Here is a 27,850-nt window from a genome sequence, read left to right as displayed (position 1 = left end):
TGGGCTCCTCAGATGTTCAGATCACAAGCTGGTACGTGACCGTGTTCACAGGGGGGAAGAGATGAGAATCTGACTCCATGTTTCAAAAGGCTGATTTATTATTTTATGATATATATTACATTAAAACTATACTAGAAGAATAGAAGAAAGGATTTCATCAGAAGGCTAGCTAAGAATAGAAAAGAAAAGAATGAATAACAAAGGCTTTGTGTCTCGGACAGAGAGTCTGAGCCAGCTGACTGTGATTGGCCATTAATTAGAAACAGCCACGTGAGACCAATCACAGATGTACTTGTTGCATTTTACAGCAGCAGATAACCATTGTTTACATTTTGTTTTTGAGGCCTCTCAGCTTCTATAACCATTGTTTACATTTTGTTTTTGAGGCCTCTCAGCTTCTCAGGAGAAAAAATCCTAAGGAAAGGATTTTTCATAAAACATGTCTGTGACACTGGTACTTCATAAAAGCCCAAACCTTGACTTGGTTATCACATGGAGAGACAATCCAGGTGTTACAGGGATTGAAACAATCTTGAAATGGAAGGATGGAAGAATGGATGTTTCTTTTAAAGACATTTTGGCTTGTTTCTTGGTCTGACTTTCAAGCTTTTTCATTCACTTGCTGGCAGAGAAGTTTCTACTCCTTTGGCTCTTGCCAAGGCCTCTCTATGCTTAGTGTTTCCTATACTATATTTTCCTAAATATTTCCCATATTTTCCCTTGTGTGGGGCTGTGCACTCTCTCAACACCAGGGCTGTTTCCTAGTTTTCAGCAGAGCTGAGCAGCACATGCTCTCAGTCCAGAGTTCCAGCTTCTCCTCGGGTACTTTTCTAATGGCTGAATAGCATCTTTGTATTTCACCTTTGAACAAAAAAAGCTTAAATATTATACAGAATTCCTCTGTTTCTATTTGTTAAAGAAACTGGGCACATCCACCCCCCAGTGCGTGGTTGCATGCCTGTTATTTGGGCACTCTAAGGATGACAAAACCCCAGAGATGCCCTCTGTGATCCTGACCATCTCTTGTGCAGAAATACTCATCTCTCCTGCCAGCGGGCAGCCGAGCACGAGCTCCAGGTGATGTCCTGTTCCCTGAGCCCTGAGTGTGTGTCTGGAGGGCTGTCAGTCCCCTGCTCCCCTGTTCTGCAGGCAGGAGCAGCCACCACACCCTCCCAGTCACGAGGGGCTGGTGGCTGGAGCTGACAGAGCCTTCACAGGTCCAAACTGAACAGAGCTATCTGCAAGGCTTTCATTTCCTTGCTCCCCTAGCCCTCCCATCCATCTCCATTCATAGGAAGCCTGTGGGCAGCCCTGATCTTGGATTCTCCACCCCCTCCCAGATCTCTCTTATCTGTACATCTGTCTGCTGCTGCATCCACAGCTTTCCCATGCACAGACACACCCACAAAAGCCCCATTTGTGCAGAGAGTTGTGATGTTGGCAGTGGTCACTTGCAAGGATCCACCTGCCCAAGCCCAGAGAGCTCTGCAGCTGTTCTCTCAGCATTTCAGGTGTTCTCTGATGTTCTTCTCCCCTTCCCTAACAGCTCATTGGCCATACACAGATTAATTAATAATAATGAGCACCCTGTACTCTTTCCTCTGGGTTCATTCCTCTTTCCCAGATACATTTCCAGCTGACCAACACTGACTTTGGCTCTGCCTTTTTATGCATCTGACCAGAAGTGGTAGAAAACACTTCTCTGCAGCTCTCTGGAACAGCCTTTACCCTATCTCCTGCTTCATCAGCTTCATCTTCAGAGCATGGCTAATCCCTATGGCTAATTCTTCCTTCCCATTACAACTCCTGTACCTTCAAGCTAATTTCCTCCATTGTGCTTGCACTTATTCCCTGGGTGCTGCAGGTTGCAGGGGTAGAGGGTTCTCCTTCCATCTCCTCCCCAGCTGAGAAACCACACTGGCCTAGAGCAGGACACATGGACAGCCTTCCTGGCCACCTGTGTGGATCCTCTCAGTGGCTCCTGAGCCCTTAGCCTTGCTCTCTTGGAGTTCCTGTTACCTTTGTACCATTCCAGCACTGATGTTCTTAATGGAAAGTTGTTTTGTTTGCATGGGATAAAAAAATGTTGAGCTGATGCCATAGCTCTGTTTGAGTGCTCTGCAAGCACTGCAGTGCAGAGGAATTGTGGAGCCTGGTGATCAAGGAATAGCCTTTCAGAGAAGGGCCCAGTTGCAGAGGAGGATTCTGCAAAAATGAGGTGAGGTTGTCTAAGGTCTCAAGACACCCCTTTCATGTAATTCCTGCTCACAGGACACTGTGCCCTTTGTCATCTGGGAAATGTGTGAAAGCAGGCCAGAAAAAGAAGAGTTTGGAGGAAGTTTGGTGTTTCCTTTTTCCTGCCCCACATCTTCCCCCTGTTCCTTCAATTACCCAGAGCCTGTCCCTGGGAGTCTGGGGCACCTCCCAGGTATTACTCACCACCTCCTCCCTCCAACAGGAGATCACTGCAGGAGATAGGCAGTGTGAGCCCTGCTGAGACTCCTGTTCTGTCTCTCAAGTTACTGCTGGGAGAAGTTTCCACCCACCATGGTGTTCTGGCAATAAAACTTAGCTTAAACCCTTTTGATATTAATCAAAAATATCACATAATCATAGTAAAACCAATACAGATATTTCACAAAGAAGCCATCAGGTTCTCTGTGCTGTGGAATGCTGTGATGTGTGTGCAGTGTCTGAGGTTTTAATGTGGGTTCATGTTAAACCCAATGGAAGGGCCAAACAATAAGAAGATCCCATTCCCCTCATCCTCTCCAATCAGGATAAAACTGTGTTAAAAAGGAAGTGGTTATAACCTGGATGCTGTTCTTGTCCATTTTGCCAAGTAGGAACATTTGCACACCAAAAAGTCTAACATCACAGGTGAAAGGATAAGAAAAGACAAGTATCTTGGAAAAAAAATTAAATCTCTGATAACACTGCAGAGAATATATGATTTAAGCTGAAAGGAATTTTTAGAAGCCTAGAAAAAAACCCACTTTATTCTTTGGTCTCTGCCAACAGAAAAAAAAAAAAGGAGAAGTACCTTTAAATATGGCTAATAAATGTAGCTGCTTGGGGCAGGAAAAGGAATCAGTTTGCAGTTTGTCAAGCCCCTGCACAGTCAGCTGCTCATGCAGCTCAGTGCTCTGCTCAAACACAGGGTAGGTTTGAAGCTGCTGCCAGACCCTGTCTGCTCTGCACTGAGGGGCATTGCAAGGCAAGGAGTAATGCTCTCATTGACCTGTACAAGTAAGAGGAATCAAAAGGGACTCACATATTAATCACAGCTCCTGCACCTTTTTCTATGATGGCCCCAACCACCATCCATAGTGGGACACTGCCTTTAACAGAGCTGGGAGACAGCCATGGTGCCAAGGGCTCCAAAGCTCTGTGTGTGGACACCTTTTAAAACTGATAAAGTGGTTTAAAGGCAGATTTATTAAAAAAAAAAAAGTTTTTTGGCTTCCTGCTCCCATTTGATAACATCAAAGTTACACTTTTATGCTCTTAGCTCTAGGATAGTGAGGGGCATGGAAATCAGTATTTTTGAAATTCATCAACCTAAACCTATAATGGGCTCTGTGCATGCAGCCAAAGCCACACATCTGTGGAAAGAAGGTGGTTTGAGAAATCCCCAGGGATGGGTAAATTGGGAGTACTCACTTGCACTCAAGTGTCTTTGTTTCAGATACTCTTCTGGCCATTGCTCATTTTGCTCTTTCTCTCTCCCCAAAATGGAGCTGACAGCTCTTTATCTGTCAGGGAGGCTACAGGGTACCTTGCTGAGCTTTTTTGGGCTTTATTGAGTCTCTCCAGTGAAGCCCACAAGAATGCACTCCAGCACCCCTTTCCCTTAAAGAGGATATGTCCCAAATTAGAAAAGGCTGATAATAAAAAGTAACACAGGAGGGGGAAAAAAACCCCAAACCAAAAAGCAGCAAATTATTTTTACTTATGTGAATGTTTGTCTGTTTTGTTGTAGCTTTTATTTTACTCTGATTTTCCTGCCTCCTTCTGATGGACAGTGTTTTGATGGTGGTAGTCTCTAAATGATCCTTTTCCACCCTTTCTCCTATTTTGTGCTGTCTTGAGCTTTGCATTTTCTTTGAAAAGCAATGCCCTGCTATTCATTTTCTCACAGTCACTTGCACTCTGGTTTTGTACCATTTTCCTTTTCACTCCCTGTTGCCCTTCCCACCTTGCAGTGCTCCCAGCAGAGCTCCAGCTCTGAGGGAACGTCAGCAATCACAGGACAATAATTCCCAGCCATTAACCAGTTCAGTGCCACACCTCCCTACAAGGCAGGGAATTATTTATGAACATTTTGGAGCTGCCTCTGCTCAGGGTAACAGATTGTTCGGCTGTTCCTGCTCAAGGGGCCCCCCACAACAATAGTGAGGCTGCAAAAGGTCGGGGTTGGGATGAACAGCTAGAGCTGGGTGTGGGGACTGCAGACATCTGCTAACACATTGCTGAGCTCTGAGCCCTCCTTTTAGGGTCTGTCAGCATGAAATGTCTCCTGGATCTGTGGGGTCAAACAGGCTGTATCTTAAAGAAAAATTAAAATCCACAGGAAAGTCCATGGAGCACACTTGGATTCTGTGCTCCATAAAAAGGCACAGGGTAACTGGCCTGGCTTCTTTGTTCCCTGCCCAAGCAAACCAGCCCAGACCCATGCTCTGCCAGGGAGGGGCCGTGGCTCCCACTGAAACCAGCTCTTCAGTAAACTCATGGTGACACTGCTGGGGACACCCAGCCCAAAATGCTGCGTGACATCTTCCCAAAGGTGGAAGATTGATGGGTTCAAGCTAAATTAATTAAGAAGCAGAACCTTAATTAAGAAGCAGGTTGCTTCTGAAACAGCTAGCACACTTCAAAGGGCTGAAGCCATATACTTAATGGGAACAAAGAAGAGAAAACATGGTCAAAACAGACCATATCTGTGCCTTGTTCTCACCCCATTCATCTTGCACACAGGGGGTGCTCTGCTGACATTTTAAAAAGAGCAGTGGAACATCTGCCACCCAAAGGAGAATTGGGGAGTGTGGGAGGGGCATGTGGTTTATTCAAAAAATAAATTCTGCTCCCCCATGGAAGCAGAAGATGAGTCAGATGTACTTTTTTTCCCCTCTACCAAGTCCTGGTCTTTTTCCCATTGATTTCATTTGATCCAGGATATCCCTTTTATTTTTTTTTTCCCCTAGCTAGGTGGTTTCACTTTGTGAATGCCAGAGGCAAATTGATCCTGTTCCACCCTCTCATCCTACCAGGTACAGCTGTCAGCTGAGGGGCAGGTGGTTTAAGAAAAACAAGAAGTGAGTCTCTTGAAAACACGGCACATTTTTCGGACCTCAGTTCCCCCAGAGCTCAGTGTCCTGGAAGAAACAACCTCAGCTAACTTCCATGCTCATCAGTTCTAGTTGCTTTGTTAATGATGTCTTTGTACCATTTTTTCTGTAACATTTTGAACAGGTCATTCCTGCTTCTGCAATTCAGAGAGATGGGTGGCTTTTCCCATTGTCATGGTGTGGTTTAAAGGGTGTTTCACAAAAATCCACCACCATTTTTTTAGGAAGACACACAGGCAAGAATTAGGATGATGGACTCTTCATGGAACACCAGATATGTGTTCTTCCAGATGTGCCAGCCTTGAGTGCCAGCCCTCCAGGCCTTTGTAGATCCTGCTGGATGTCCCTCACACCTTGAGGAAGGTGCACAGGCATCTTTGCAAGTCTGGCCTTGTGCTACTTTGGAAAAAGGTTCCGAAAGCTACACCCAACATTAAGAAGAGATTGAGGTAAGAGATTACGACAAATGCACAAAACACTTTCATTTTCTTTATTTTCAATTGATACTGTATGAATACAAAGTTTCTAGAAAGCTACAAAATTTCTACCACTTTATCAAGAAGGCATCAAAATGTGTCACTTTGCAAAGACATGAAAACACCTGCAGTAACCGACACAAAAATAGCATTTTTAGAGTGATGAAATAATTGCACTTAACTGTCATGGATATTAAAGTTATCACACATATGTACCGCGAAAGCTAGAATACATTTTTTTTTTTTTACAAAGCACTTTATAAAAAAATTCTCTGCACACAAAACCTATAATTTTCATATTACTATCATACTAAAGATAAATTCACTTTAAAGCCAACACTTAAAACATTTTAAACAAAAAAAAAAAGGTACCAGTACCTACACACAGACAATAACAAATACAAGAATACTGTACTGCCAAGAGGTTTGACTGAAACTCCTTTTGAAAGCTTCTGCAAATATGTTAAGAAAACATTGGAGAACATTCAGTTTTTTCCAAGAGCCTTCCCTCACTGTCTAACCTAGAGGTACTTTATCATCAAAAGGCAAGTTCTACATCAAAAGTTACCAGCAGCAGTACAATATTAAAGTAACCACTGACCATATATGAATATGCTTAAGTCACAAACCCATTTTATACACATTACACAAATAAACATAAAGTGAGAATTCCATTAAGTCATTTACAAATGTGAACAAATGCACATGGCAAAAAAACCCCAAAACAAAACAAAAACCCAACCTGTTTTACATAAAATGTACTGAAGAATTAAAGGCTATTCAGGTTTTCAATGTTATAAAATTCTTTTGTCTTTTTTTTTTCAGGCACATATTGTATTTTTTGTCTGCAGTCATGAGCCTGAATCAGAGGCCCATAAAACAAAACAAAACAAAAACAAAAACACATATTCTGTAAGGAGGTAACAGGGATCCATCTCCTTTTAGTCAACTGAGTGCATTTAAGATTTAATTTACACACTAAAACTAATTACATGACCTCAGCAAGAATGACCTGAAAAGTTAAAAGATGAAGATGTCCAGAGTGTTTCTTGTACTTTGACTTATCCAGCCTCAATCTTTCTTGGGGGGGCTAAACATCTGGTTATGAAAGATAAGAGGGGGAAAGGAGATCATCCTGAGCAAAGGACAAAGCCGGGCCCTGCTCCACACCCACCTGTGCCCAGGCACATGTATCCTCATGGGAAAAGGAAAGGGGGGACAACACCAGGGCTCTCAGTGGGACTGACTGAGGCCTCCAGGAAACTCCCAGGGCTGCTGCTTCAGGCTGCAGGCATGCCCCGGGACTCGCAGTGGAAAAATAAATAGCTATGGATTAGCACATCAAATGTCCTATCTGCCTTGGACTGGCCAGTTCCTTACATTCAACAGTAATGTACACCCTTCATTATTCCCAGGAGCCCATCCCGTGGGGGCTCCACGGGACAAGCCACTGCCAAGCTGAGCTGTAGCTGTGGTGGAGAGGGAAAGAGAGAAACAGGCATTGGATCTGCGATTCCTTCAAAATAGTGGTGCAGTACCTAAACAAAATCAGTTTGGAATTCAAGTAAGTAAAACTACATTTGTTAGTAGTAATTTTTAACAGCCCCTAATGGTACCATTATGCTTGTTTGAATGAGACAGAGGTGTAGCTTGTCACAAACACTGACTAGTACAGCCAAAATGTTTGGCAATGACTGAAAAGGTATGTTCTGCTTGTGGGCCAAAAGTGTCTTTGCCCTACCTCAGTCTCATTGAGTTCAACAGAATTATTTGTCTTATAGAGGTAAGTGAGATTCAGACCTTGAAGGAATAACAAAAATAATATTTTAGAGAAAGGGAATTTGAATTATCACAATATTTACCACACAGTGTCACAATATTTCTCTATATAAAAAGTTAATCTTAGTTTTCATCAAATACTTTAAAAATCAAGTTAACAATGTATTCACAACTATATAATCCCTCTGACAGCTTTTGGTTTTGCTGATATTTGTTCTTTCTAAAATGTTGCTCCTCTTCCCATTGATTTCAGTTGTGGTGGAGAGTATGGCCCCGTTCACAGAAGGTATCAAAAACAGAGACATTAAGAGGAGCTAATTTTTTTTCCCCCCAAGACATCAAGTGGGAGGAAAACAAAACAACCCTATGTTTTGAGTCGTGCTGGCCAGAGTTTCCCCAGCAGCACCTTCATGCACAATGCTCACCCTCAACACTTCAATGCTTAAAGCCACATGATTGCATTCACCCTCGCTATGCTCAGCTCTCCTGCTCCTCTCGTTCTGTGCATCTGACCTTCAGCATGCACAACTTTGTAAACAAAATCTGCTGTCTAAGCAAAGAATCTCCACAGATACCAAAATATTGTTAGAGGAGATCAACGAAGCCATGCTTGTCCACTGAAATTCTGTAGGATATGGATCTCTCATTATGCAGATGCATGACTGGATGAAGAGAATATAAATGGGAATATTTTCATTTTTATATCACAGATGAATCAGTTGCTGGTTTGCAATGCTGTCAGAAATGGCAAACAGTAGATTTTTCTTCAGCAGGCTGATCATTAGCAAAATCCCTTTGCTATGAATGGTGCTCTTTTGTGAATGGAGGCCTGTAGATTCAACTTATTCCAATAAACCAAAGGCATTACGGTGATTAACTAAATATTTTTGGTCTCTCTACAAATTGTCATTATTATGGCAGCACTTTTCTAAGCTGGAATTTCAAACCAAAGGCACTTTCATGCTAGAGTGCAGAAGAGTCACAATTAATTATTTGGTCATGAAATTTAAAAAGGCAGCATTCATTAATACAATTCACTTTTCACGGAGAACTAGGGATCTGTAACCTTTCCTTTTGGTATAGGCATCTCACTGCAATGGGACTGACTTGTACAGACAGCTGGTTCACACCAAGCAGTCAAAGAGCATTTCTGCAGGGAAAAATATGGATATTTTAAAAATGGAACCAATTAAGAAAACAATGTATAAAATTTAATGTTAAGAGGCTAAAAGTTACTTCTAATATAATGCTAAGGCACTGCATATTGTAATGCTTTGGCAGCTCTCAATTAAAAGGTTCCTACAAAAAAGTAACAGTAACAAGATAAGTACTTCCAGCTTACAAAAGAGCTCACAGTTTACAGGCAGCCTGTTGGACTACACACCCCACACTCAACAGTTGAAGGATTAAGGCTTTTAAGAATTAACATATACAGGGTATGGATCATTTACAGAATTGTAAAGAAAAGACGATGGAAGTAGTTCCCCTAACGTTACATATGTGAACACCAATAAACATTGTGACTGTTTATACCCTATAGTTATGGCATATGTAGTGTGCCAGATCCTACAAAAAAAATCAAACTGTACCTGGATTTGCAAATTGACTTACATACTTTATATGCCTTAAAGAGTTTGCTTGTTATTAAAAAAAAAAAATAAAAATCACCAAACCCACAATTCAAACCCTAAATAAAAGACAACTTTAGAACAAAAACCAAAAAGTAGTTTTTGACTTGTAACACCAAGTGCTTAGAATAAAGGGCTACCGTTAGGCTGTTACAATGCAGTGCTTTTCCTGATGTGGTTGTTAGTGTTAAAAATGAGCGTTAAAAGAGACCTTGCCATGGACATGTTCCTCTGTTCACTTCACAGAGTATCAACTGAAAGATCATCAGCCCTAATATCCACAAGCAGGTGACAGCTAGGCATCACAGCAACCACCCAAAGCATGCACCTCATGCAGTCAGATCAGGCTGAGGGATTGAAGCAGTCTCCCTTCCCCTGGGTGATGTTTGCATCCTCCTCGAGCCCCAGACCTCCCCAGCATTAGGGATGGTTCCTGGTCTGACCTCACCTAGGCTCCAGTCTAGTCCACACATTCCAGCAGTGGGCAATTCTAACTGAAAGGACTATGCAGGAATATATAATTTAAAGAAAAGGAATAGAGTTGCTTGTTTGAAGACTACAGCACTGGGCCTGGGAATGAATTTGATGCTTACACTGTGTATGGGAACTGTGCTGGTTACAGGAACAAATCACAAGGGGTAGGGAGGAGGGGCCTGCTAAGCCTGACCTTTGAGTCAGGACTGCAGAAAACTCCCCTAAGAGCCCTCTTTGCTCATAACTCATCACTGATCCCTAAGGTGGCTTGTGCTTGGCCAGGCAGCCCTCAGCCTTTCAGACAAATGTTCTGCCTGAGAAGCCTCTGCTGGCCCAGCACCTGCCCAAACAATTTCTGCTTGGGCAGTGAGGGGCAGCAGGAGGAGAGGAGCTGAGCAACACCCCCTGTCCTGAGCAGGAGGCTGAGGTTGCTGCTCTCACCTCTGCACACCCCAGACAAATGCTCACAGCCGTGGTGCAAAGCCTTTCAGTGTTAAATATCTCCAGCTGTGCTTCACTTCCTGGAGTCTTCCCTGAATTTGTCAGAAGGATGAACACTACCACCTGGATGAACGCTTTCCAAGAGGACAGCAGGCCCCACGTGGTAGGTGTGTGTTTGTTTCAGATAAGGTCTTTGCCAGACCTGGAGAGACAACTGGGAGAGGTGTAAGAGCACCATGATTAAGAGGAAAAGGAGAAAAAGAAATTAAATTCTCCACTTTCCAATCTGCTTTGCCTGATGCTGGTTGTGATTCTCTAGCGTCTCACAGATATTAAAGCTGCTGATCCTTTCAGAGATGTACACACTCCTCTTTCAAACACATCAGTGTTTTGCTCTCTGTTTTGAATGACTCGATGCTGTTGCAATGTCAGTTGTTTCCATTCATCTCTTGATTTCAGAGTTGCAAGTTTTTTGCTCAACTTATTAGAAAACATGGTTGTCCATATAAAATATAACCGCACACACAAGACTACATATAATGCAAGTCTAAATCTTCAGTATTTACCTACTTATTGCAAAATGAGCCATCTTTTTCATTAAATAATCAAATTTTCATATTAGTACAATACAACTTTATACTCTTTTAAAATACACTAGATATGTTAAGGGTAAGGGGTGATGTTTTCTTTCTCTGCAATACCTGTTTGAAAGTTTAATGGATTAGAAGATTAGTTTTAGCGTTGAGAAAAAAATACAAAATTTGCCTAATTTTAAGACCTGTCTGTTTCTATCAGGCATTTCTTAAGGCTATATTTTTCATTTGGTTTCAAACAGAAAAATGTTTCATTTTAAAAAATAATTTAGTGAATTACATTCGTCCATATCTTTCACCCTAATTAGTTACAAAGATAATTCTATAAAGATTATTAACTTTGTGTACTCATTTACAGTTATAGCTAAAGATTCGTTTCAATTTCACTTGCATTGTAAAACAAGTATTTCATGTTGGAAAAAAACCCAAAATAAATTCTTATAAATGCTGTCAGTTTTTCCCCATGGCAAATGCTCTGTCATACATTTTTCTATCAGAATTAAAAATAGGCCTCCACAGACAGAGGCATTAGGTTCTTAAATACAGTCTTCCCAAAGAACTGTGGTTTACAAATTTGAAGAACACTTAGTTTTAGAAATAATTTTTACAACTGTACCAGAATTTCACAGCTACAATTATATATGAACACATTAAAAATGACTTCACTAAAACAGGATTTAGAAAAATGTGGGTGAAAGTTGGGCCAGAGGCACTGCCACTTAGTGTTGAGGTTTACAGTCTGTGTTTTGATAAAGAAGTGAAATGAAGTGTATATATAAATAACTGCTCAGTCCTTTACAAGCCTGTAGATGTGATGCTGTGCTCCATGTTCGCTGTTCGACACTTCAAATACACAAGCCATGCAGAGCAGGGTTTCTTGTGTATCCCTGTTTGTTACCACCTGTGTGGGGAAAGAAGAGGCAGACAGAACATCACACACCTAGAAGCAGCAGGGCTGTATTGTATTTGCAGGGTGCCCTGTGGCAGGGAGGAGTGGTGCATCTGACTCCATGTTCTCAAAAGGCTGATTTGTTATTTTATGATACTATATTATATTAAAGAATACTATACTATACTATACTACACTATACTAAAGAATACAGAAAGGATACTTACTAAATGCTAAAAACCTAATAATGAAAACTCCTGACTCTTCCCAGAGTCCTGACACAGTTTGGCCCTGATTGGCCAAAGAGAAAACAACTCACAGCAGAATCCAATGGAACAATCACCTGTGGGTAAACAATCTCCAAACACATTCCACATGAGGAAAAACAGGAGAAGCAAATGAGATAAAAATTGTTTTCATTTTCTCTGAGGCTCCTCAGCTTCCCAGGAGAAAAATCCTGGGTGAAGGGATTTTTTAAGAAAATGTGAGTGCCACGGGTCTGAAGCAAGGAGTGACCCGTGTCACCTCGTGCTGCCGAATCCCCTGGCGGTAGCGGCACGTGGCTCTGAGAGCTTGGCTGGGGTGACACCACAGAGCAACAGGGAAAGCAAGCTGGGTGACTGGATGAAACTGGCTCAAAGGCCACCACATGGCCCATTCTCTGTGCTTTAGGTCACCTGTTGGGCGTTTGCTGCCTGTTTTCCCTGCCCAAGAACTAATTAATGCCACTAACACCTGCAGCACTGTAACCCAGCCCCGGTAAGGACGCATCAGATGAACGCAGTGGTTCAAAGTTACTGCCTCAGGCTCTCTGCAAACCCCAGACTCGAATGGAAAAAACAGAAGTAAGCTGAAATTTGTGGAGAATAACAAAGATGTTTGTTCACACTCACAGCCAGCTGAGCCTTTTCATCCTGAGCGTCTTTAGTGCCCAATTCCAGGAGAATTATTCTGAAGTCAGTGGGATGGTTGCTTTGGTAAGCAACAATGACTTAGGGATTTGGAAACTGGTTCCCAACACTACCAGCTGAGCAAGCCATACAAAGCCTGAGAGTATTTTAGAAGTGGAAAAATAAAAAAGCCAGTCCATACCAATAAAATTGTGAAGTTTTCCAAGACGCTGTTCATCATGTATTTCTCTGGTAAATGCTTCAGCTTGTGTATGAAGTTGATCATGTATTCACACATGGGAGAGCGGTTTATCCTGTACACAAACCGACCATTCTCAAACCTTGCATATTCAGTCTAAAAAACATAAAAACCATTTAGAATGTCATCATTCAGAGACAGGAAGAAAGTGACTGGTAAATCTGCTTTTCCTTTTTTTTGCTTTTTTTGGTTTTTTTGTGTAGACAGGAGAAAGAGAAGTGGCTCAGACACACTCACACGCTGCTTGCTGACTCCCTGCCTTACCTGTGCTATGCCTTGCTAAAAATGCAAGGGATCTTAATTATCAATAATTATAATATCACTACTTGTTCTCTAACCTGCAAATTAACAAACTGAATAGATGAGGATTATAAAGTCCCAAACTGAGTAGAAATTAATTAAGCCAAAAACTGTGATAAGATGATTTTATAGGAATTTTGAGGCACCTGTCTGCAAAGGGAACAGCAAAAATAAGCTAATATATTTGCACTGAAGTGTGCACATATGTCCTGTGTTTCCCTGCACAGTTTTTGTTTGTCATCTCTTTTGGAGCAGCAAGGGGTTTGATTGTTTAATATTGTTTAGGTTTTATTGTTTAATAAACAGGGTTTTTCCACTTTTCTCCAAGGAGGTATTTTCTCCCAGACAGGTTGGGTGAGAGGCCAAATGAATCTGCTTTCCTAGAGGAGCCCTTTGGGGGTTCTCTCCTAAATTTGCCCTGAACCAGGACAACATATAAACATAGATATATTATTGCATGAATTAATAGGCAATTTATGAACTACAGAAAGATGTAGGACTACAGCTGGAAGAAAAGCAGACAGACTTAGATTGCTGAGGGAGGGTAAGGCTGTGGCTCTTGGACTTCTGCTGTCCAGCTACCAACCGCTCAGATGGTGGTTTCTGAGGATTTTTAGCTTTCTCTAAGCTTGGAACAATAGAAATTATTAAAACAATTTTTTGTTATGGTCAGAAAACATACTTAGTTTAAGAAGGACATAAACAGCGATCAGGACATCTGTAAAAGCTCAACCTTCAGCTCTAGGCTAAAATTCCCCCCCAAAAACTGATTTGTACATGACAGATATGGGTCTGGGGCTTAGCCCTGAGCTGCAATTTCACTGTGCAGCAAACCAACCAGAGACCTGGCCACACCCCACAGGTCTGGGCCTGGGAAAGGTAAGAAATGACTAAAGGCACATATCCCATCACAACACCCACCTCTACTTTTTCTACTACTTGCTTTCCAAAGGAGCAGACTTTGGTGGAACAGGTGATTGTCATGTTTTCCGAGCTCTCGTACTGACTGGTGACTCCGTAAAACGCTCCTGTATCATCTTGGATGTTGCAGTTTAAGTCAGCCTGTGGGGAAAAAGGTGAAAATTTGATTTTTTTATTTGACAGTGTGAATAGCATAAGCTGTCACTAGCTCACCATTCTTTTCAGAAATAACGGGGGGAGCTTAATGGTGATGACAGTGACAGTGAAAAAAGTCTGTCAGGGAAGTAGCTGCCTAACTGTGGCAGTAAAAACCTTAGGAAATCAGCAATTTATTCAAATTTTAGACAATAAAAGATGTCCCAGTATTTCTGTGTGCTACAGGTGACATTCTTGTCTGGCAGATGGCTGATGAAATCCCTAGAGCAAAGGAATGATCACCTGAGAGGAGCCTGGCTCCAGAGCCAGCCCCTCTGAAGTGAAGCTGCCTTCAGATTCAAATTCAGCCCAGCCACCCCACTCCAGAGAGGCCACAGCTCACTTTCTCCTGCTCTTGTCTTAAAGCAATGAAACCCTCATGGCAGAGGAGACAGCTGGGCAACACAGGATGGGTTTCTGATAAGGCTCTGCCAGGCCATATGGCACTGGTTCAGCAGAACACTGGACTCCAGGGAGAGGCTGACACAAGCCCCAGTTTCCCGTGTGCCATGCCCAGCAAACACTGCTGCAAGGATCTGCTGGCTCCCAGCATTTCCCTGCAGCCTCAGAAACCATCCAGCTGCCTTTGATAGGCAGCACCAGACACCAAGACTCACAGGATCAAGTGAGGAGCAGCTCTACCGTCAATTATTCATTATCCAAGCCCTGTGCACAGCAGGATTAATTTGGCTACGAGCAAGCACACAGGTCACCTGCTGAATCCAGCTTCCTGGGCCCACAGCAGTGCTGGAGCTGTTCTGCCACTCTGCTCTTTGACATCACAGACCCATTCCTGCTCATATCAGAGCCCTCCACTTAAAAGCACACTGATATGGGTACAGGCAGACCCTAGGGATATGCAGAGCTGGATTTGTTGATTCAGGCTTTAGCTCTACTGACATCTTTGATGCCCAGGGAGAGAGTGAGCAGGGTTTTCCTTTTATGTGGAAATAGCTGATCAGCTACTGCAGCATGGCAGCAAAGAATCACCTGAACTGGAAAGTTAGGCCAAGGTGAGCATTTTAGCAGGGAAATGCACTTCTGCAGCTGCTTCACTTGCAAGTCCAGCTCTGCTTGGTTCTATTCCTAATATAGAAATGGAATACATAATACTTGACAGGTACCTTCATGTTTACCCTCAGACTTTTTAAAAAACCTTATTTACAGCTATGCTTACCTGTGCCCCATCCCTGGAAGTGTTCATGGCCAGAGTGAATGGGACTTTGAGTAACCAGGTCTAGTGGAAGGTGTTGGATTTAGGTGATCTCTAAATGACCAAATGAATGACCAAACCATTCTATGATTCTAGTGTGGAGCACTCTTCACAGTTCAGGTCATTTGTAACTGCTACTTAATTTTTAACTTGGCAACAACTCATTCATCCCCCTTAGTGTCTGCAATCCTTATTTGTGGTGCGGCCTTGTGAGGCAATATTGTGATAACAGCACACCCTGAGCTAGTCTGTGGCACACAGAAGACACGGGTCTAGGATTACTTGGGGCTGGCTTTGTAAATTAACCAGTGGAGCAGCCTCCTGAGGCTTGCACACAGTGACACAAGCAGCCCCACAGTCAGGTATTTTGTAGAAGGGGAAGAAATCCTATCTCTGTTCCACCTTGTTCCTCACACCTGCCTCGTGCCAGGCCAGCAGTTAATGTTAAATGTGCACCTAAAGCAGGGCTGCCACGGGGAGCTGTGAGGAACTGGTCACACTTATCACAGCAAATAAGCAATTTGTCATCACAGCTGGCCTGCAATCAAAGCATGGCAAACATCTCAACATGGAGAGGGGCAGCAGCCACCGGCCGCGCCACCGCTGCTCCACCAGGATTCCTGAAGGAGAGGGATTGCTCCTGAAACAGTTGCACTGCTGCAATTAATGATAATAATAATGATAATAATAATGATAATAATAATAATAATAATAATAATAATAATAATAATAATAATGATAATAGAAGCAATCTCTTCGAACGCAATTATTCCTGCTGCTACCACAATTGCAGTTTTACCAGCAAAGCATTTTCTTTCTTTTCAGATATGAGCAAAATATTTGAGAAGTCCTAACTAAACCACCCCTCACAGTTGTCAAAAATCCATAGCACAGACCTTGCATTTCGAGCTGCAGTAGCAAATGTTTAGAGTTAAAAAAGGATAACATTTTATCTGCTGCCTTCTGATTTTGAAGCCTGCTGAAAAAAAGTACTGGATTGTTCTATTTACATGCTGACATTTAACCTGGAGAAGTAACACATGTGGCCATCTGTCACCCTGTTGTTCACTCCCACAGCTCTTGCTGAGATCACTGGGAGTTCTGTGTACACAACACATCCAGGCTGGGGCCTGATGTTGCAGTGAGGAAACCCTTGAAACCATCACTCAGTTGTCATGATTTACCCTTATGCAATCACAACATGGTTGCAAAAGTCCCATGATGATGATCATACAGATGAGAATTACCTTTATTTACTTGTTTGCTCCTGGATTTTTTTTTCTTTTTTGAGTCTAGCACACAGTAAAGGTGTTTTCAAGGAAGGAAAGAATTCTCTTTGTAAACAGTTCTCATATTCATCTAATTGCTGAGAGCTGAAGACTCTTCAAAACAGTCTAACACCAGCATTAAAAAATCATATGAGTTGGCAAGCAAATGCTTTTAAATGAAGGCTTCACCAAAGCCTCTTTTAGTACTAAAACAACTTTGTCTTAAGGACTTAAGAATATTATTATGGCTTAAATAGCAAGGGATTTGTCTAAACATATACATCTGAAAGCTAAATTGTATTTTTCAAACTTGGATGAAATTAAAATAAATTTTTTGCTGGTTTTTTTCCCTTCTCCAAAAGGTTATGAGTACCCACGTGGCTGTGAGAGTTGTAGATGTGGGAACAAGGTGATGTGTTATAAATGAATGCCCTGGTATTCAGCTTTAGCTCCTAACTACAGCACTGATTCCAGGCCTCGTGTCTACATTTTAGAAGGGATGTTGGAAAATTGGAAAGTGTTCAGCAAAGACCTACAAGAATGATTTCAGGTCTGGAAAACATCCTTTGTAGTGAATGACTAATGAAACTCCATCTACTTACTTTTTCCAAGGGAAGTTTTTCCACAACCTTGTAATAGCCTACAAGCTGCTACATGGGGAAGAGCCTTCTCCTAGATTAAATCTTGCAGAAAAGAGCATTAAAAGGCAGAAAGCTAAAGCTAAGCAAAAGCAAAATGAGAAACAAGGCAGGGGCTGATAACCCTGATGGCCATGGAATGCTGGAATAATTCCCAGATGAGGAGAAATCACCTTGGGGTCTTTCTTCCCCAACTGAGTATCTGGCAAGGATGCTCTGGTTTGAGTAGTTTGGTCCTGTCCAAAGGCAAACATTACTTAGTGAGGTTCACTGCCTGAGCTACCTATGGCAGGTAGGGCTGCATAAATATAACAACAAAATTGAAATACAGAAATTGATCTTATTAGTCTTCTCCTTATAATTTCCTGTTTCAATGATCCTTGTGAAAAAGGTGACAACAGCCAAGCCTCTGGAGTGCTGTCACCAGCTCTGGTGCATTATTTCCAAGGTGCTCTGTCTCCAGCATTTCAGACACAGGTTGCAAGCCTTCCTGGGCTATAAAACAGCTTCCCTCCTGTACAGCTTCTCAGGCAGCTGTGCTCTGGGCTCCAGGCACTGGCCTTGGGGAGCACTCTTGCTGCCTATATTTATCTGTAATAAATAACTTTTTCAATGGTGACTTCAAATATATTGGTGTGAGTTCAAATATTATGGCATTTCAAACATTATTGGATGATCACATGTAATGAACAGGAGTCCATTTACTCATTGAGTTTTAAAGATCAATACAATTTAGGGGGGAAAAAACCCAAAACCACAAATGGAATTTTTAATTATTTTTTTTTTTTACTTTCAAGAGTCAAACTCTAATTTAGATTTATTTCCAGGCACTGAGTTTCATATGAATGCACTTGGAGGTGGAAGAGGCACTCAGATTTCTGGCACCTTATCTCCAGTGCAAGAGCATGATTAATTCATTAATAAAGCACAGCTTGTCAATGGGTGGCACTGGAAATATTGCATATTAAGAGCACCAAGTGTTCAACACACTGAATGGAGAAGTCTCTGCCAGTGTGCTGGAGCTTGCACCTAAAGAGAGATGGCTGCAACCAGAGTAAAAGAGTAAAAATAAATTTAAAATAAATTAAAAAACCCATTCCCTTTCCCAGAGCTCTCAGGCTCTGTGCTACAGGCAGGGGCAGAGGGCAGAGTGCTTGTAGAATAATAACAGCTTTGGCTAACACAAAAACAACTCCAGCAAAAATTGCTGAGAAGAGCCTAAATCCATCCTGCTGAGTAGAAGGAAAGCAGCACCCACTGGAAGCAGTGGGACCTGGGGAGGGCCAGGGCAGTTTGCAGTGGCACTCAGCAGCTCCCATTGGGCACATAAATAATAAGGTCACTAATTAGCAGCACCTAGGGCTGAGCAGCTGCTCCGAGCAGCCGTGGGCAGGTGGGTTACTCAGCACCCTGCCTCCTCCTCCTCTCCAGAGCTCCACCAAGGAGCAGCCATCCCAAACTGTGAAGCAATTTTTTCCAGAGGGAGCATCTGGGCCGTTGGCACACTGCTGTGCAGTTGAGGAATTGGGTCCAGGGCTGTCCCAGGGCTGGGTTTGGGATGGGCAGCCCGAGCTGCTCCGGACCCTGCCCCTTACCCTGCTCTGCGTCCTCCTCTCTGTGCCACGGAGTGCCCTGGGGAAAACCCAGTGCAGGGCTGCTTTCTTCCACAGCTCGTTTGCTTTGCATACATTTGCATGCTGGCCTTGGAGCCATTCATGTTACAGGCTCCAGTTGTGAGTGCAGATCGTTTGGCAGTCACACTGTGTGTGTGTGTGTGGAGGGAAGTCCCAGATTCTGGATTATGCAATATAAATTACAAGGAGAAAGGAGAGAAAGGAACAGAGAAAGAGAAGAAAAGAAAGAAAGAGAGAAAGAAAAGAAAGAGAAAAGAAAGAGAAAAAAAGAAAAAGAAAGGACGAGAGAGAGGAGGAGAGAAAAGAAAGAGAAAAAGAGAAAGAAAGAAAGTGAGAAAGAAAGAAAGAATGAAAGTGAGGAAGAAAGAATGAAAGAAAGAGAGAAAGAAAGAAAGAAAGTGAGAAAGAGAGAAACAAAGAGAAAGAAAAAGAAAAGAAAGAAAGAAAGAAAGAAAGAAAGGATGAGAGAAAGAGAGAAAAGAAAGAAAAAGAGAAAGAAAGTGAGAAAGAGCAAAAGAAAGAGAGAAAGTGAGAAAGAGAAAGAAAGAAAGAAAGAAAGAAAGAAAAAGAAAGGAAGAAAAGAAAAGAAAAGAAAAGAAAAGAAAAGAAAAGAAAAGAAAAGAAAAGAAAAGCAGCCACAATTGTGCGTGAATGAAGGGCACAAAGAATCTCTGCACCTTTTAAGAAGGCTGGAGGCACATGGGGATAAATTCAGGAGGGGGTGGGAGGAGACCACAGGCACAAGCCATTTCTGAACACTGATTAGATGGGTAAATTGTTTGTTCCAGTGTATCACAAAGAGAAGGAGCATTATTTTTCATGCCACAGCTGTTTTGAATAAGAATAGGAATAAACTTAACTATCCTCCTCATGTTACTTACCACTAATTATGGCATATATTTACATCTATAAAACAGTGAAATTTTGGGAGACATAATTTAATGCCCCTTTATTGTGTAGATTCCTTTATTTCCATCCCACATTTGAATTTCAAAAATGTTTAGGACTTCAAAGCATCTTTAAAAGCTTGCCCTAATTATAATATGCATTACTTTCTAAAACTCCTAGTTTGCATTGCAGATTCCTGCAAATAGAGGCATTCATTTTAAACATCAATTAATATCATCCACGCATCTTCAGATGAGTTTGGGTCTTGGTTTCAGAGTTGCAGTGAGCTCTGGCTAAGCTTTCCTCAGTTAGAAGAATAGTTCAAGCTACTGCAAACACAAAATTAAGTCAGTGGATCAGATCCATAGAAAGCCTGACAGGCCAATATTAATTGATATCAGTTGTTTTTTTCCTATGTCACCAATGAGAGAACAACCATTCTCCTTTCAGACATATTTGGTTCCCAAACCTGTCCCTGTAGCTGCAGAAATCAGAGTTCAGGTTGGCACAGAGCATTTGGCAGTGTGAGAGACACAAAACCCAGAATTTTATTGCAAGGTGTGCTTACACCAGCACTGAGGATCCCAATGGAGGCAGGACCCACTGCACAGTGCTGTAGGTTACATGGAAAAGTCATGCAAAATTTGCCTCAAAATTTGCACTTGGGGTTGAGGCAAAACCTGAGAGAGAAATAACAAAGTTACAGCAGCAGAATTTAGTCTAGGAGGCCCAAGTGTATTGCTTAGAATTAGAGAATTTAGGAATAGGAGTGAGCAATCAGTGGGGCTAGCACTAGATATGAACATGGATAGAACCAATAAAAGAAACCAGCACAGGCACCCTGTGTTGACTGAGCTTTTAGACAGGCTAACTGGAACTTCAAAGAGCAGAGAACTTTGGGGCTATTCCCAAGTCACAAAAGCAGTTTAAATACAAATTGACCACCAGGAATATTGGCCATACTCAGATTAAGGTTAGATGGCACAAATCACTCCTGGTTGTTTTGCACAGATTGGGCTTAGCCCCATAAGGTGAGAGAAGCAGGATTGTGCAATTAACCTGCACCCAGGGAAAGGTTTCCTCCACAGATACTCTTCAGCCTTCTCTGAATTCTGCATCAGTGTTCTAGGACAGCTTTTACATTTGTTTAGCCACCTTTATTTTTGTTTTAATTCTATAACCCAGTAATTTCCAGTCTCATACCCCTGTCACACAAACCTCCTGTGCCCCACCATCAGGACATTGTTCCTTATTTACAGCCCACCAAGTGAAACTCCCCCTGTTAGTGTAAAAATCTGTCTCTGTGGCAATTTCCCTGAACTCTGGGGTTCCAGTGGCTCTCTGGGATAAAGCAGAGGAACAGTCATTGCATTCCAGGTGCAAGCCAAGGACCAGGGCATTGCATTGCAGGGTGTGGGGTTGCTGGTTTGAGGTGGTGTAGGAGGAGGAGTCTCTGCCTTTTGTACCTCCTGCACTTCTAGGTAGGCAGAGGCCCAAAAGTGTGACATCCAGATGTGTCACCAGGAGCAGGGCCAGAAGCTTATCCATTCCCAGCATCAGGCTGTGTTTCCCATGAGATACAATCTGCACAAACCAATAAAGCTCTGTAAAGCAAAGCAAACTTTGCTTTGTACTCCATCCCAGTGCTGCCTGGCTAGGTCAACTCCACAACTGGCAGATGCCTTCTTGCAAGATCTCAGACCTTTCCCTCCCATCTTTTTTGTAGTCAAACCTTATTACTGAAATCAGGACAAGAGGGAAAGCTGTGCTGGTGAGCAGCCTGAGGCAGAACTAAAGGGGAAAGAGCCAGAGGCGTATTCTTTCCAGCTACCAGAGCTCAGCTGCTTTCTGCCTTAGTCATCCTCAGCACAAATACTCATCTGTGGTCTTCCTGTTTCCCATATTCCCATTCCACAGCACAATTAATGTCTAAACAAAACACCCTTTGTGCTACCTCGAGTGGCATGCTGACTTCCCTTAAATCCATTTGCAGGGTCACCATTCCTTCTGGCACCAAATCCTCACCTTCACTTTCAAGCTTCTCACTCTCCAGCTTCCCTTCTCTGGTTTGCTTTGACTTCTTTTCACTCAGACCCTGCCTTTTGTTCACTGACTCTCCTCAGAGTGCTTTCACACCTGTAATTATTTGCCCAAGCAAAATTCACTTTCCTCTTTTGCCCACCCAAACAAGGACTGCCACGATCACCTGGGATGCAGCAGCTTACAGTGCTGAGCAAATGATTGATGGCTACATGGGAATGAAGAAGGAAGATAGCACAAAGGATGGGAAATGGGAAATAAATGGTGAGACAGAGTATTGGGACTAAGCAATAACCACACGTCATGAACAGAAGCAGGGAGGAGGTGAACTTACAGAGTAGGAGGAGGTAGCAGATGATGAGAGAGTAGATACTAATTCAGATACTTAATTCAGCCAAAATGAATCTCTGCCCATATGAATATATTTGAGATTACTTATAGGGTCAAAAAACACTGTCAGCAACCTGTGCCAGCTTTTTCCTGGTGATATTATGACTGTTTAAAAGAGTTTTTTAACACTCCCCATAAAAAAGGGAATGGCATCCTTTTTTTCCTAATGCCCTATTGGGGTGAAAGCAACAAAAGACAGTGAGCTGATAGTTTAGGATCTAATTCTCATGACTAGCTATCTTCTGGTTTTCCTGGACATATTCCTACATATGTTTAGGACTGGGGGCCACTGGTGTGAAGTTTTTCCTAGAAGAGCATTCCTTGTGACTCTTGCAACACTCAAACACCACCCCAGGCACCTTCTCTCTGCTTCACTCACTTGATGAGAGAGAAAATCCACTGGTTTATTTTAAGATCATGGCTCAGGAAAGTGTTCTCACCACGTTTTTAATGTATAACTCAGAAGGATGTTTTTTAATCTCTCAGTTAATACAGCACAAAATTGTGTTAAAAAGCCATTATGTTGGAAGGCACAGTGAGGTTAGGAAATGTTGGATTGAAGTTGCCTGCACATCCTGACTGCTGAACTGTATCATGTCACAGGCTTTTGCTACACAACTGCACACCCACCCTCTGAACATCCTCACAACCTTTCTCTGTCTCTGCTGTTCCCTGTGCTGTTTCCTGAGCTCCTCAGGACCTGTGCTGAGCACAGAATTACACATTTCACAGAGGTGTTTTTCATGGCATCACCTCGAGGCCTTACAGCAGCCATGAGTCTGATGTGACAGTGAGCACCTGAGGTGAAGGGGGCTGTCAGCCCCACAGATGTGTCACAGATGTGGAGCTGTGTTAGAGGGGAGCACTGCTGGGAGGAGACAGAGCAGAGAAGGCTGGCACTTGGATTTCCAAAGTCAGGAGAACACCACAGACCTCAATGACCCAAAGAAGGTCTCTACTGGCTTTAGGTGTAACTCTGAGCATTCAGTGTGCCTGAAAATCAATTTCCACATGGAGGAAAAGCAGAACACACAATTCCTCAATTACCATGTCATAAATCTCTGCTGCATCCACATCTAGTATAAAGTCTGAGGCTTATCATCCTCTGTGGGAAATGAGAACAGGCATGTGAAGTGACATTCATTTTTGCCAGTGTGCTCTGCAAATATTTATTACAAAGAGTGGATAGGTGAGATGATGGCCTCAGGTCAAGGCAAATTTCTCTAGGAAATGTATTTAGTGGTCACAGACCCTTAACTCCAAGCTCTGCTCCACTGCAGCCAGATTTCTCCTGCTGTTATATTTGTCCTTTTCTCACCTCTCAGAAACCTTCTTTGCTGTACTTCATCCCTGTGTTTTCTTATCCCAAATGCTCTCTCCTCCCATTGCCTCCCTCTTTTTGACACCACATTCTCACCTGCCTGTTCCAGACCACTGGCACCACTGTGTTTCAGCTCCCACTGCTCTGCTCTCTGCTCTTTCTGGCCTCTTTGCTCAGCCATCCCTCAAACACTTGGTCTACAGCTCACAGGCCCAGTTTTAAGCCCTGTGAATTTCTCAATGGGTTTCTTCTGCAGTCCAACACAGCTTCTGCTCAGTGGTTTAGTCCTTCTACATCCAAACTTGAGAAAAAAAGAGTTTCCCTCATTCCAGTTTCCACTCCTAAATCTGGTGCTACAGAAGCTCTTGGAAAGATATGAAGTCTGGGGGATTTATGAGGTGTAGAGTATTTCAAATCCCATAGATAAACTCAAGGAAATCTGATCACAAGCAGTGGTTCCAGATCAACCTATTCTGGTTTCAGCCTCAACCTGTCCACCCTGTAATTAAACCCTGAATATGTCCCTTTTATTGAAGTTATAAAAGAAAAAAAAAATTAAATGCTTAGATGCTAACTGCTGCTATGAAAATGAGTATGCCACAAAATAGTACTCAAACAAATTAGTGAGCATAAAAAGCTTTAGTATAAGCATGAGGCTCAGCCTGCAGATTTGCTGATCCTTTTGGATGAAACATTTAGTAGTTTAGTGGTGGATTTGGCTGATGGTTGAACTCAGTGATCTTAGAGACCTTTTCCAACCTAAATGATTTTATTATTTTATGATTATGTCGCTAACATGATAATTTGCAAATGCAATAAGAAAAACCTGGCTTATCAATTAAATTTATCACTACTAGGTCAATATGCAGCATCCCAGCCTTCCATTCCAATTATTCTTTCACCCTTGCTCTGAACATGAAAAGTTATGGAGCAGAATCCTATGGCTGACTAACAACAAGGCAAGGAGAAAGCAGATGTGCTTCAAGAAAACAGCCCTGAGAGCCTCCCAGGCTCAGAGCTGTCTCAGCTTGGATGTCTCTGCACAAGCACAGGCTGATGGCAGGGCTGATCCTCGACACCCCCTGCACCTGGCAACAGCTGCCCCTCGGAAATACCCCAAAGCAGGCCCCATTCCCTGCCTTTCCCTGCACCACTAGATGGCAGTTCCCATCTCCAAACGGGGCTCTGGGTACCTGCTGGCTGCTGCCCGCAGTGCAGAGCCAGGCAGAGCTGGGGCACATCTGCCCTGGCCGCTGGCAGCTGCCAGCTCTGTGCCAGCTGAAGGGCAAACAGCTCTGCACGGTAACAGAGGCAACTTCCACAGGAGGAAACACCTCCCCCAGCCTGCTGGGCAGCAGAGTCCTCCCCTCCACACCTTATGTGAAAAATGCCTATTTTATGATTGCATTTTCGCAAATATTGAAATGAATATTATATGTGTTGCGTTAGAAAGTGATGCTGTATTAATTCTCTTAAGTAGTGTGGTAAATACAGTTTTAGGTTATAACATAATGTTAAAATAGAAACTATGCTATGTAAGATACTTTTTTTACAGAAAGGACTCACAGTGAGATAGCAGCCACAGGACACCTGAATCTTTCAGAGAAAGAGAATTTATTGCCCCATTATCAGAACAAACAAACTTCTTCCCACCTCGAAGGCACTGTCAGGATTGAGAGGAAGAAGCTGACACTGCCCAGACAGAATCCTGTATTTGAATGGAATTTATGCATCATGGATGAGGTGTATGAATATGCAACAGGCTGTTGCTTTTAAGGGTTAATCCTCTGTTAACGTGGGTCCTTTTTCGGGCTGATTTTGCCCAGAAAAAGGTACCTGGACTGTCCATAACTCTTTGTCTCTATTGTCTCATATTGTCCTAATCCAAATTGTCCAAATTACTATTACTCTAATTGTATTACTATTTTTATAACCATTTTATTACTAATAAACTTTTAAAAACAATTGATTGGCGTTTTTCACACCTGACTCACCCAGAACTTGACGAGGAAGAAAGCGTTCTGAGGCCCCTTCCCAAAGAGCTCCTTCAGGCCGCCCTTCTTCTCGGGGAATTTGTCGTAGATCTGACGGATGTCCACCGACTCCAGCAAGGGGTCGCTGTAAGAATGGTTGGCGTGTCCAATGTGCACGAAGAGGTGTTTGTTGTACTGCAAGGGAGGAACAGGGAAATCAGTGAGAAGAACAGAGCGGGGCTGTGCTCCGATGGACTGCAGGACTGACTCCTGGCACGGGGATTTTCTGCAGTATGGTTCCCAGGAACAGCTTCACTGATTGTGACACACACCCTTGTGAACAAGGGTCAACATCAAAAAAACCCCACTGCGTCCCCACTGCAAGCCCCAAAGCACAGGCCTCTGCAAGGGGATCATTTACACTGCAAGGCCCAGTGGTAGCAGGGTGATAAAGAGCCCTTCATGGGCATAAAAAGATGAATGTGCTCAGGAGGAAATCCTATTTTGCTCCTTTAAACAGTGATTTTTAATGGCCTGTGTCCTCAGAGCCTGAATTTCTGCTTGTGCCACAGAGCCCACTCCTGCACGCTGCAAGCCTCTAACTGCAGCACATCTCAACTAAAAGAGATGGAGGGCATTTCCTTTTGACTGCAGGATGACAAGAAGGCCAGTTACTCTGCACTGCTGTTCCTACAGTCATTGTCCTCCTGTATTTCAACCCATGTAATATTAAAGAGCCCAACTTTTCCCCCTTCCCTCGGGAGCCAGCTCTGTAGATGACCATCCCTGCCAAAACACATTCAGCCTCAATTTCCTATTTCTTAACTTCATCCCATCACACCTCATTATAATCACAGCAATCGCCTCGGCAGTGCCTCTCCTGCCTGGGGGACATCCTTGGCCCAGTGAAGTCCACCCCAAAGGAGTCCAACATGGTCTTTTTGGGGGCTGCCATTCCTCCGAGAGAACCTTTCAGCACCCGAAACAAAACTGGAAGGATGGACATGAAAGACCCTCCAGCAGTCAATCAGCACCTCCCAGGGTCACCAGAGCAGAGTGAAGGAGCTCCAGAGTGGCAGGATTAAACACTGGGGGCTTTCCCCACGCAGATCACAAAATATTTTGCTAACTCAGTCAAGGGAAAGCTGATACACAGTCAATGAACACTAGAGAACCCTGTCACATTGAACAGATGCTGTACATAAGGGGCAATTCCCAAAAGCTAGGCACAAATAAAATATTTAAAACCCCAAAGCAAACCTCATTTAAGCTATTTTGTTTACAATGTACCTGCTGAATGAACAAATTGAAGTGACAAATCTAAATGAATTGGGCAACCACTCAGAGCCTTCCTTCGGTGTGAGCAAAGTCTTCCCTAGCAGATGTCCAAAACTCTGGGGAAAAGGAAATGGACTGGCTGGATTTCTGCACTTAGGAAATGAAATTGAAATCTATTAAAAAATCATCTAGCACAGTGAAATCTGAATTTAGAACCAGAGAACACTCATCTGGGTATGGGGCCAAAAACAAGATACAGCCTCTGTTTTCTCGCAGGGTTGTATTTCTTTCTAAATTTTGTAGAAGGAAAAAGGAAAACATAACATCTCATTAAGGCATTTCCACAAGCAAAAAAAAAAAAAAATTGGGGATTGTTTCCTCTCAGTCTTCTCTGCTGGAGTTGTTCCAGGTTGTATAAATAACCACATTTTTATGGAAACAGAATCGAGGGCTCAGATTCTCCTGTAAATTGTCCTCCTCCCCAAAAGGGTGTCTCTCTCCCAGCCCAAAGATGGCTGGGGAGGGAAGGGGGAAGGGAGAGCTGCATTTTACAGTTTGACCACTGCAAACTCCCCAGACAATTCACACACTGTGCCTTATTCTGCAAGCCAGGCAAATATACAAATTGCTCAGTATCCAAACTTCAGTAAAGGCAAACACATTTATAGGGGCATGGAGCATGAAGTCTTAATACTCTTTAAATATAAAAGCAGTTGGAGGCAGCTGCAAAGCTGCCACAGTTGTCTGCAGAGCTTGCCAAAGCACCAGATGCTGCTGCAGCAAAATTTCTGAGTGGGTACAGTAGGACAGATGGTATGACATCACCTGACAACATTCTTAGGACAGAAATGTTTATTTTGATATTGCAATGTGTGATTATTTTCTCCTTATGTTGCTGCAATTCCTATGCTAAGTACAATCATTACTAAGCTAATTAGACATGGCATATTTCTGCAAGCTAACAAATGATAATGCAGCACTGGAGCAGGGTAAATGGATACTGAAATGATCCCT

At 42.8% G+C, this 27,850-nt stretch overlaps 1 protein-coding gene across 4 annotated transcripts in view; it reads right to left on the bottom strand.

Annotated features, from left to right (window-relative positions):
- Positions 1-5,815: 5,815 nt before the first annotated feature.
- The window catches only part of TEAD1 (TEA domain transcription factor 1), a 157,105-nt gene continuing 135,070 nt past the window's right edge, over positions 5,816-27,850 (bottom strand). For all 4 annotated transcript variants that reach the window (XM_066551515.1, XM_066551513.1, XM_066551514.1 and 1 more), the window contains 4 exons: positions 25,580-25,753; positions 13,999-14,139; positions 12,721-12,873; positions 5,816-11,640 (listed from right to left, as the gene is read on the bottom strand). In XM_066551515.1, coding sequence (XP_066407612.1) covers positions 11,527-11,640; positions 12,721-12,873; positions 13,999-14,139; positions 25,580-25,753 — 582 coding nt within the window. In that variant the 3' untranslated portion in view covers positions 5,816-11,526. The remainder of the gene's footprint in view (positions 11,641-12,720; positions 12,874-13,998; positions 14,140-25,579; positions 25,754-27,850) is intronic.

Source organism: Molothrus aeneus, chromosome 6 (assembly GCF_037042795.1).
Source record: "Molothrus aeneus isolate 106 chromosome 6, BPBGC_Maene_1.0, whole genome shotgun sequence".
Taxonomy (NCBI): Eukaryota; Metazoa; Chordata; class Aves; order Passeriformes; family Icteridae; genus Molothrus; species Molothrus aeneus.
Note: the sequence above shows the minus strand (reverse complement) of the source record. Positions and strands in the feature narration are given on the sequence as shown.